Source organism: Crinia signifera, chromosome 5, assembly GCF_055691185.1.
Source record: "Crinia signifera chromosome 5, ASM5569118v1, whole genome shotgun sequence".
Lineage (NCBI taxonomy): Eukaryota > Metazoa > Chordata > Amphibia > Anura > Myobatrachidae > Crinia > Crinia signifera.
The window spans coordinates 54,940,442-54,952,682 of record NC_139221.1 but is presented as its reverse complement, the minus strand read 5'-3'; the positions used below and the strand labels follow the sequence as shown (position 1 = coordinate 54,952,682).

Below are 12,241 nucleotides of genomic sequence, written 5' to 3'. Positions count from 1 at the left end.
AAAATCTCAAATCCACAGGTCTGACGCTGTAGTAGCTCACGAATGCCAGTTTACCCATTGCTTGATATAAAGTTAAATAAGCGTGGTAAAAAATGAATATTTCCAGTGAAACCATATCTGCGTACAATTACTTTACTATTTTATCTGATCTCTGCAACAGGTGCAAGGAAGTTGGAGCTTGGGAATCGGTTCCCACTGTTTGCCTGAAAATGACCTCAGACACAGCTAAAACACTTGAGGCATGCTGCTGCTGCTCTGTGTTATAATCTGTTCTCTGCTCTTGTGTGATCATTCTAGAGGCTTGCAATCCAATTAATGGCAACCTCCCCTTGTAGCAACTTGAAACAGGTGGTTAATGGGTATAGATGAATTTCCAATATGAACTATTGGAGCTTAAACCTACCTGAGGTAGAGTGCTGAAATATACCAATGTAGCTGTCCTGCAACTGGATAGCTTGAACTTACATTGACTTTTGTAACATTCAGGAAAGGAGACCTGCTAGAGTTGACACTTGTAGTATAGTATAGTGGTACAGTATAATGCATAACAAAGCTTGTTTTCATTGATGAACACTGGTAGGCACATTCAGTGGGACACGGTCACTAGGTCTACAAGCATTAGGTCAACATGCATTAAGGTCGACATGACGGAAGGTTGACATGCAGGTAGGTTGACATAGGTTAGGTTGACAGGTCATTAGGTCAACACAAACATTAGGTCGAGCTGGGAAAGGTCGACAATCAAAAGGTTGACATGGAAGGGTACAAGGTGCTACGTTTCAGTGTCCATGTCGGCTGTGTCGAAATTCGGGACAAAGAAAAGTGAAAAACCCCATGTCGACCTTTTGACTGTCCTTTCCTTCCCCATGTTGACCTAATGCTTGTTTAGACCTAGTGACCTGTCGACCTAACCATGTTGACCTTTAGCCATGTGACCTTCAGTCATGTCGACCTAATGCTTGTTGACCTTGTTGCTGTCTATCCAATGATCCATACCCCATTTAACATCTTATAGTGGGATTTGAGGATCTGGATTCAGTACTGAATCCCGGCGGTCGGGATCCCGGCGGTCGGGATCCCGGCGTTCGGAATCCCGACCGCCGAAATCCCGACAAGGGGGGGACGGGGATCGCCCCCCCTTGCAGGCTCGCTGCGCTCGCCACGCAGCGGGCCCAGTGCCTCGCTACGCTCGGCACACTAATTTATTCTCCCTCCAGGGGTGTCGTGGACACCCACGGAGGGAGAATGTGTCGGGATTTCGGCGGTCGGGATTCCGGCGTCGGGATTCTGAACGCCGGGATCCCGACCGCTGGGATCTTAACTGCATCCCGATGACAGAAGTGAGGTCTGGGCACATGAAGGTGAGCATGTTGTGAGCACATTGGTATGCGTGGTACATGGAATGGGAGATTGGAAAAGTGTTCTGGAGATACTGCTGGGACTTTAGCCATTACTACCAGTCAGTGCCGGCTCATCTGCAGGTCACACAGGCAGCGGTGCAAAACCAGTTTCTCATCAAAACGCTGTAAATACTGAAGTTTTGCATTCAACTGTATTATCTCTCCACTGCTACCAATGTGAACAACAGGTATCCAGTGTCTAATATAGTATAGTCTAACGGAGTACGGATCATATGGTCGACCTAAAAATGGTCGGCAGTCATTAGTTCGACAACACGAGGTCGACATACTGCAAGGTCGACACAAGCATTAGGTCAACATGGTCTAGGTCGACAGTCAAAAGGACGACATTGGGTTTTTCACTGTATTTTTACCCGAATGTCGACACAGTCGACATGGATTAAGTGCTCGGCACACTATTTTTTTCTGCCACCACGCCCTAGTGGATGGTAGGGCATTGTCGGCACATGTCAGCTCAAAAAAACAGTGAAAAACCCCATGTCGACCTTTTGACTCTCGACCTAATGACCTGTCGACCTATAACCCATGTCGACATAGTGGTGTCGACCTAATGACTCTTTACCATCTTTAGGTCGACCAACTGACCGTATTACGTCTAACATCCAGGAATATAGTAATAAAGGGGCAGAGAACTTGGGTCTTACCTTAGTAATAACCTACTCTAAGCACTTTTCCCTAACCTCAAAACCGCTGCTTCCATTATCCTAGTGTATTATCCTAGTGTATTATCCTAGTGTATTATCCTAGTGTATTATCCTAGTGTAACCCCTTTATATGTGTAAGCCATTATTTATATAAAATCTTCACCTACAAATACTGTACATGTTAAAAAATGTAAATTCCTTTTCATTACATTTCCATAATAAACTAATCCCGTCTGTTCCATAGGTTTGCCTTACGACTTCCATCCTCATAAAATCACTCATTTGCAGAACTCTATAATTCCTTCAGCAACAAAGCCTAAATACTACTTACTAATCATGTAACCCATTTAAAGCTTGTTCCCTAAACAGAATGCAAAAAAAAGTGTTTTACAATTTTTTCCATATTATTTAACCCATTCATGTCCTTTGTCCCACCTACCTCCTAACTTTAATAACTTTACTAAACCCATTTATAGCCTAAATCCTGTTATTTATGTATTTTCCTATTGCTTTCTTGACTTTACATGATAGGAATATGTCAACTTTGTTACACTTCTTTAAAGAAGTAACGTTTAAAACATGCCCCATTATATCTATTATTCCAGCAGTCCTTATTTAATTGTCTCAATGGAACTGCAAGTGAGACACAGGAGCAAAGTATGTGCTGCAATAGATACAAAGAAGAAAAAAAGATACAGTACTACTACAAAAAGACCCAAAAGCATGCACCATTGATAGTTTGTACAGCAACAATATATGGAAACACCTACAATATAATAATGACTGTACTGCACACTGTACCAGCAGCTGAATGGGTTAATAACAAGCAGTCATAGGAAGTTTATGCAAATACATAGTTCTCTATCCTATTTTAGGAGAGGGCACATTTCAGAATTGACTTGGAAGTACTGTTATGATATAATGCTGATTTGCATAATTGCATATATTATCTTGTGCATATTTCCTTTCCCTATGTCTGATAATAAGTGTGCATGCACCAACCAGCGTGCAAGATGCAGAAGTGACCCCCACCACCTCCTGCTGCTCCTGTCACCCCCCACCCACAGATAGACCCCACTCCCCCCTGATACAGTATATAGGTTCTCTGCAGAAATGCCTCCAGATTCCGTGTGGAATTGGTGTGAATGGGCACATGCCAGGACAAGCCATGCGCACGTGAGGGCACCACCACCGCGCGTGGATCCGTGTGCCCGACCACCGTGGGGCGTCATGTCCACGGGCTCTGTGAGTGACGCGGAGGAGCTGCTGGAGCTGAGGGTGCTGGAACTGCAGTATCCCAAGCCCACGGGCTGCGGGGAGCTGCTGCTGGAGTCGCACTCCGCCGGCACCTCCGAGGAGGAAGAGGAGGAGGAGGAGGGGGACGGGGCTGCGGAGGGCGGCAGGAGGAAGCGGGGCAGCCAGCAGCACCCGGACAGGAAGCAGGGGGCGCCCCGCTCCTCCAAGGAGAGCAAGCAGTCCCAGAGGAACGCGGCCAACGCCCGGGAGAGAGCCCGCATGCGGGTGCTGAGCAAGGCGTTCTCCCGGCTGAAGACCAGCCTGCCCTGGGTGCCCCCCGACACCAAGCTCTCCAAGCTGGACACGCTGCGCCTGGCTTCCAGCTACATCGCGCACCTGCGCCAGCTGCTGCAGGAGGACCGCTACGAGGCGGGCGGCGGATACAGCGCGCACCCTGTCAGCCTGGTAAGGATGCGGCTGCCCTACAGCCAGCACCGGCCAGCGGCGTCCCGGGCCGCAGCCTCATGGTAATGATCACACTGTGCTGTGCCTCCATACACTGCGCCCTGCCTATGCTATGCCTCCATACACTGCAGCCTGCCTATGCTATGCCTCCATACACTGACTGCACCCTGTCTGTGCCCTGCCTGTGCTGTGCCTCCATACACTGCGCCCTGTCTGTGCTCTCCCTCCATACACTGCGATCTGCCTGTGCCTCCTCCATACACTGACTGCGCGCTGTCTGTGCTGTGCTATGCCTACATACATACTGTACACTGCGCTGTGCTATGCCTCCATACACTGCGCTCTGAATGTGCTGTGCCACCATACACTGCGCCCTGTCCGTGCTCTCCCTCCATACACTGCAATCTGCCTGTGCCTTCTCCATACACTGACTGCGCGCTGTCTGTGCTATGCCTCCATACATACTGTACACTGCGCTCTGCTGTGCCTCCATACACTGCGCTCTGCCTGTGCTGTGCTTTGCCTTCATACACTGCACTCTGCCTGTGTTGTGCCTCAATACACTGCTTTCTGCCTGTGCTGTGCTTTGCCTCCATACATTGCGCTTTAACTAGGCTGTGCCTAAATACATACACTGTGCTGTGCCTGTGCTGTGCTGTCTCTATACACTGTGCTGTGCCTCTATACACAACTCTGTTTGTACTCAACTCTCAATACACTGTGTTGTGCCCCCATACACTACTTTGTATGCGCTATGCTGTGTCTCCATATACAAGTCTTTATTGTACTATTTGGTGTGTATTTACACTATGCTGAGTCTCTATACACAGCTCTTTATGCACAATACTGCATGAGTGTGTACACTGTACACGTATGCACAATGCTGTGTCTATTTGCACTATGCTGTACCGTATATACACTACTGTGTGTTCCCCTTGTATACACAATGCTGTGTGAGTGTGTGCACTATGCTGTACAAGAATGCACAGTGCTGTGTCTTTGCACTATGCTGTATGTACACGACTGCGTGTGTCCTCTGTATGCACAGTGCTGTGTCTATTTGCACTATGCTGTATGTACACTACTGCGTGTGTCGTCTGTGTGTGTGCACTATGCTGTACAAGGATGCACAGTGCTGTGTCTATTTGCACTATGCTGTATGTACACTATTGCATGTGTCGTCTGTGTGTGTGCACTATGCTGTACAAGGATGCACAGTGCTGTGTCTATTTGCACTATGCTGTATGTACACTACTGCGTGTGTCGTCTGTGTGTGTGCACTATGCTGTACAAGGATGCACAGTGCTGTGTCTATTTGCACTATGCTGTATGTACACTACTGCGTGTGTCGTCTGTGTGTGTGCACTATGCTGTACAAGGATGCACAGTGCTGTGTCTATTTGCACTATGCTGTATGTACACTACTGCGTGTGTCGTCTGTGTGTGTGCACTATGCTGTACAAGGATGCACAGTGCTGTGTCTATTTGCACTATGCTGTATGTACACTACTGCGTGTGTCGTCTGTGTGTGTGCACTATGCTGTACAAGGATGCACAGTGCTGTGTCTATTTGCACTATGCTGTATGTACACTACTGCGTGTGTCGTCTGTGTGTGTGCACTATGCTGTACAAGGATGCACAGTGCTGTGTCTATTTGCACTATGCTGTATGTACACTACTGCGTGTGTCGTCTGTGTGTGTGCACTATGCTGTACAAGGATGCACAGTGCTGTGTCTATTTGCACTATGCTGTATGAGTACTTCCTATGCCGTTTGTCTAATGCTGAATATGCACTGGGAGATTCCAATGGCTCTTGCAGGGGTGCTTCGGGTTGGTGGTACAAGAAGATGCGGTCACTAGTTCTACAGTCATTAGGTCGACCACTATAGGTCAACACTCACTAGTTCGACACATGAAATAGGTCGACATGGTCATTAAGTCGACATGAAAAATGGCAATATGGGAGAGGTCGATATGGGAAAGGTCGACATGGATTTTTCATACTTTATTATCCAAGTGGGCATAGAGTGAGAATATAATAGTGTGCCGACAAGGGTGCACTTATACGCTGTCCATGTCGACCTAAGTCAGCATAGACACCCAAAACCATGAAAAACACATGTCGACCTATTTAGGTCAATATTTTACAAGTCGACCTAATGCATGTTGACCTAGAGACTGTCGACCTATAGTTGTCGACCTAGTTCTGTCGATCCTATGACCCATAACCGGTCCAGGAGTACAGAAATAATTTATGGTCAAAGGAATAGTAAAAACCAGTCCTGGCGGCTGCCAGTCATAGCACGTGCCGTACACCGCCACATCACTGTCCGCCCGTAAGGATGGCAGATGGGCACAGTTTCATTTTTTTTTCCAAGTGTGTCAATTAAAACTTTCATCCTACTGTAGGGGTTTGATGAAAATGATGCTGATACTCTGGTGCACCCTGATTCAAGACAGTTTGAAAACCACTGTACAAGCACAATGCTGTATGTTCCTCTACAGTACCCATAATGATGTGCGCTGTGCTATGTGTGTCACGTTGCACTATGCCATATGCACAATGTTGTCTATGCATTGTGCTGGGAACCTGCTGTATCCCTACAGCCCAGCAGCAGCTGCTCTCACTGGTCTAGTGTCATACAATATCCAGTCATAGCTCAGAACAGATTATAATACATTTAGTGGCCTTTTTTTTTTTTTAAATAAACTTTAACACATCAGAAGCATAGAATTATAATATATATTACATCATGTAAACTGAACTATGTTTTATAAAATGATACAGAACCTATAAGTGAGTTAATGTATAATAATAATAATAGAAATAACAATAACAATGGAAAAAGAACCGAAACATAGCTTGTGTGTGTGTGTGTGTGTGTGTGTGTGTGTGTGTGTGTGTGGAAAAATGAAATCTTTATTGGCTGAATTACACTTTCCTCCCTCTGTGTGCATGCCTATTCATTTCCTCCGGTGTGCCAAGGGTTCTTTGCTGAGTTCTAACATACTTACCTTGCAATAAAGATTTTTCCTTATTGTTGACCTAGCTATTTGTCCATCCTCAGTCTTGCCACGATGCGTTCGCATGTGCACACACTTCGGGGCAGTAATCATTTGCACCATTCATGAATAATAAGGGGTTTGTATGCACCAATAAATTTCCAAAGGAAGCCGGTGCATACACCCATGTTTGCGCACAACCATGTGCAAAATGGTCCCAGCAAACAAGCTGCAATTGCGAATAATAATGGCTCAGATGAATGTGGCCACATCTGTACTCAGGTGCTGCTAAATATTACAGGTGGAGTATCCCTTATCCAAAATACTCGGGACCAGAAGAATTTTGGATAAGGGATTATTCCGTATTTTGGAATATTTTTATACTTGAATGAGGTATCATGCATTTATGTTGTAAAAACACATCAAACACATGAAATGCACAGAAATATATTATGTGTGCATGAAACAAGGTTTTAAACCATGAAACTAAGTTTGTGTTCTATCTTGTGTCCTATCCTAGCCAAGCGATCATTTTCTTGCACATATATAGTGCCACTTACATATCATGTCCCCAGTAGTGATGTTACAGATGTACCCAGTAGTGCCAGTTACATATCATGTCCTCGGTAGTGCTGTTACAGATGTACCCAGTAGTGCCACTTCCATATCATGTCCTCGGTAGTGCTGTTACAGATGTACCCAGTAGTGCCAGTTACATATCATGTCCCCAGTAGTGATGTTACAGATGTATCCAGTAGTGCCAGTTAAATATCATGTCCTCGGTAGTGCTGTTACAGATGTACCCAGTAGTGCCACTTCCATATCATGTCCTCGGTAGTGCTGTTACAGATGTACCCAGTAGTGCCAGTTACATATCATGTCCCCAGTAGTGATGTTACAGATGTACCCAGTAGTGCCAGTTACAAATCTTGTCCTCAGTAGTGCCAGTTACATATCATGTCCTCAGTAGTGCTGTTACAGATGTACCCAGTAGTGCCAGTTATAAATCATGTCCTCGGTAGTGCTGTTACAGATGTACCCAGTAGTGCCAGTTACAAATCTTGTCCTCAGTAGAGCCAGTTACATATCATGTCCTCGGTAGTGCTGTTACAGATGTACCCAGTAGTGCCAGTTACAAATCTTGTCCTCAGTAGTGCCAGTTACATATCATGTCCTCGGTAGTGCTGTTACAGATGTACCCAGTAGTGCCAGTTACATATCATGTCCTCGGTAGTGCTGTTACAGATGTACCCAGTAGGTTTTTATAAAAAAAAACAGTACATTCTGGAAATTATGGTTTCGGAATAATTTGGATAACGTATATTTCGATACTCAACCTGTATTAATGTTAACTTTCGCTGCGCCCTGCTTTAATATACCCTTATTTTGTTTCTAAGATTGCACAGTAAGATTGAATGTACTATAACATGTTGGGACAACCATCACATTGTTTGCACCATGTCTAATATGTTCCCAGCTTTAGAGTTGGAGCTCCTGAGATTGTGTTGTTGTTCCAGGCTTGTAACAATAGTATCACATGTATCCTGGATATTGCTGTTGTGACTCCCAATGTCACATTGCAAGATTATATAAGGTTTAGTATCCCTTATCCAAATACCTGTTATCCACATTATTCCGAAAACCATACATTCCAGAAAGTGAAGTAAAAGCACTACTGGGGACATCTGTACCAGCACTACTGAGGACATGATATGTAACTGGCACTACTGGGGACATCTGTACCAGCACTACTGAGGACATGATACTGGGGACATCTGTACCAGCACTACTGAGGACATGATACTGGGGACATCTGTACCAGCACTACTGAGGACATGATACTGGGGACATCTGTAACAGCACTACTGAGGACATGATATGTAACTGGCACTACTGGGGACATCTGTACCAGCACTACTGAGGACATGATACTGGGGACATCTGTACCAGCACTACTGAGGACATGATACTGGGGACATCTGTAACAGCACTACTGAGGACATGATATGTAACTGGCACTACTGGGGACATCTGTACCAGCACTACTGAGGACATGATATGTAACTGGCACTAAATATGCGTAAGAAAATGATTGCTTGGCATTCAAGGTCAGTATCGGAGATAGGACACAAACTTAGTTTCATGTTTTGAAACCTTGTTTTATGCACAAATAAAATATATTTGTGTGTACAGTATTTCATGTATTAAGTTTGATAATACTGATTGACTGTACAATACTTATATAGTTATATTACTATTATTTGCTCTGTACTAATTTGAAGTTCAGTTATATAACTATGTACTTTCAACAGTGGGTTTGTCCATCAACGTACTAGCAGCATTACCCTTAATTAAAAGGCACACATATGTAGGAGAAACCTCTGTTTTACTTTACACGAACATCTTGATTTACAGTAATATCATCTATCTATCTATCTATCTATCTATCTATCTATCTATCTATCTATCTATCTATCTATCTATCTATCTATCTACACATATTTAACTTAATAGTTGCAACTGTTACCTGATACTGTCATATTCTTTTTTACAGACGTGGCCATTTGTGGTCTCAGGAAGACTGGAATGTGACCCTTAAGAAAGTTAATGTATCCTCTACGTTGTAAGGGGCCAAAAAGCATCGGAGACCATCTCTGACTGCAGCATCCGATAAAAGATTTTTTATTCAAGATGTAGCAGATTTACAGACACTGACGAATGATGTCATGGACTATACACATCATGTGACAGTTTCATTTTGAGTATTCCATAAAAGTGCACTTAGGTTTGAATTTGGGAAATCTAAACATACAGGTGTTTTGTTTTTATACCAGAGTGAATTTACATTTTGAAAAGCACTCCAGGACAGGAAGGTATATCATGTATACACTCTTTACTCACTGCCATTTACTAAACATAAGTGTTATATATAGTTGTTCAAAGCCGTATTATAGTCATGGAACAGATTATAGATTTATAATATATTTTTATAGCTGTTGTATTAATATGTTGTTAACATGAAGTCTGTTAACATTTAAATCTCTGGAATGTGTCTTTCATTTGTGAAATAATTCAGAAATATTTGTGTACATTAGAATAGAGATTTTAGTAAATTGAAATAATTGTGGAATTGTCATTAACACAAGGGTCAACTTTATAAAGGAAACTACAGCAATTTCAGCATATTATTAATTATTTTAGAGAATTTACATACACTTTTAAACTTTTTTTTTATAGTATGGTTTTTAGGGGACATTAATAATCACGGAACTGATGCATATTTTATTTTTTTATGAAAATATCCATACTATGTACTGTGCACACGGAAACCTGCAACAATAACCGCTGTCCCTGTGTATCTGACATGCGAATGCGTATAGTATTGGTTACTGGGATAGGGGGCGGTGGCACCAGGAGGAGGCTGCGGTAGGCAGATAGAAAGATCTCTTATTACTACAGGTAGGCTAAATTGAGTTTACACCATTTACACTTGACCGCTCCCGAGGCCCCCCCCAGCGGCCCTGAACGTCCCCAGGATGCCGCAAACAAGCTCCAATTTTTACGGATTATTATATACATCGTAGATCATAGTTCCCATTGATTATAATATTTCTTATTAGCATTCAGCAAGAGATTTCTGTGAAATCATCTGCAATATGCTTTTAGCACATATCTTCAAACTATACAATTATGCAATTTTTTAAGATTATGGAAAAATTATGCAATTTCACCTTTTGTTTCTACAGAATTATGGGAAAAATACCTATTCCTTTCTGTTACAGAATTATCATTCTGCTAAGTAAGAATATCATGTGCACACATCTACATTATTTAACAATTCTTTACCAAAGAAGTCTGATTAAGCTTGTTATAGTTTAATCTTTAAACCAAAAATAGTAATTTAGACTGTTAGAAAAAAGTGTAATCTCATTCTTTTTTATTGTATTTTTATTTTAAACTTCAGAGAAGGTTGTATTTGCATACTGTGTGTAAAATATGCTTTTATATTTGGTAAACCATTTTTTTGTGTGTGTGTGTATTGTACACAGTTGAAATATCTGTTTTTTTTTATGATATTACTTTTTATTTGCCTGTCAGCAAATAATATACAGCATTTGAAATAAATACTTTATTTTTATATAAACTATTGAACAATAAATAATGTATTTATATATTTTATTGTTAAGGGACAATGTCTTATTTGATTTAAAAAAAATATCAGATTCATGGAAAAACAAAATGGTGCTTATACACTGTATAAACTCTTTGAGATATGTTCAAAATATCCACTAAAAATAGATTATATTTCCTATATAACTTTAACATTATAGGTCACTAGTCTTAAGGCATGCTGGGGGAGGATCGAGTCACTCGGGGAGGTTTTGGCCGTGATCAGCCGTTCGGGCGTCCAACAATCACAGGAATACCTGAACGGCTGAGCACCCAAGCGCTCCTGTGCCCCCCCAGCCCTTCCAAACTGCTTCAAGTGGCCAAAATCAGCTAAAGCCAGCGGCCGCAGCACCAGGGGAGCAGGGGCTGCGGCAGAAGGCAGCGGTTCCCATTCTGTGGTGAGTATTTCTGGGGCAGGACAAACCTACCCTGGTAGGTTTACCCTTGTCCCAGGAAAACCCACCACTCAAGGAGTTAAGGGTTCACTTAAGGGAATCTGTTTATTGTGTTGTATTCAGGTCTGTCAAGATGGGGTGGGTGGGTACTTTTTACCAGGGCCTGAATCCAGCACCCCCCTCCCAGTTAAAGTAGAGAGCAGAGGCCGCTGCAGCAGCACAGCCTCTCTCCCTGCTCAGCACACACAGTGCTATGCCTGCTTCCATTTTTTTACCGAGGCCCAACGGCGCTTTCAGAAGCCCTGGTTGTATTCAGAAAGTCATAAGCTTTCCAACGACATATCACAATGCATGAAAACAACAGAAATCGCATGGACCCTTATGACAGCGCCTTTAAGGGGTCGTCCGATTAAACCCATCTTCGAACTTAGATTGTCCCTTTAAAATAGTAAGCTAGTGTGCAAAGTTTGAAGGCGATTAGTTAAAGTGTTCGAGAGTTATTCTGGAACACACACACACACACACAAACATTCAATTATACTTATGTAGATTATGATGAATAAAAATGTTTGCCTGCCAATTTTCACACTTATTTTGACAAATGAATTTGGCACTCAAAAGTTAAGACTAGAACAAGTGGAAGATCTTGATATGAAAGTATTGTTTGGAAGAGATAGCTACGATCAGTGCTGAAATCCCACAAAAAAAATGTGATTGTTAGAAACAGTGATGTAATGGCAGATTCTTGTGGATGTTTTGTTAGTGATAATTTTGCATATTTGTCTTCCAGCCTTTATGTTGCTTTCCTTAGAAAAGATAATAGAACGAGTCTTCACAATTCAGCAGATTTTTCCTGTTCCCCACTTAAAGATTAACAGTTTCCACTTTTAAAGTGTTGCGTGGTG

The 12,241-nt window shown here is 42.7% G+C and overlaps 1 protein-coding gene across 1 annotated transcript; it reads left to right on the top strand.

Annotated features, from left to right (window-relative positions):
• Positions 1–3,218: 3,218 nt before the first annotated feature.
• Positions 3,219–10,731, top strand: MSC (musculin). Its single transcript, XM_083186235.1, has 2 exons — positions 3,219–3,766; positions 9,326–10,731. The coding sequence occupies exons 1-2, from the start codon at positions 3,296–3,298 to the stop codon at positions 9,368–9,370; spliced, it is 516 nt and encodes a 171-aa protein (XP_083042361.1). The 5' UTR covers positions 3,219–3,295; the 3' UTR covers positions 9,371–10,731.
• The last annotated feature ends 1,510 nt before the right edge of the window (positions 10,732–12,241 follow it).

What these genes read in the sequence shown, in the direction of transcription:
- MSC (XM_083186235.1), top strand. Translation starts at nt 3,296, where the DNA reads ATGTCCACGGGCTCTGTGAGTGACGCGGAGGAGCTGCTGGAGCTGAGG. An exon ending in GCGCGCACCCTGTCAGCCTG is followed by an intron (nt 3,767 to 9,325) that starts GTAAGGATGCGG and finishes TCTTTTTTACAG; the next exon opens with ACGTGGCCATTTGTGGTCTC.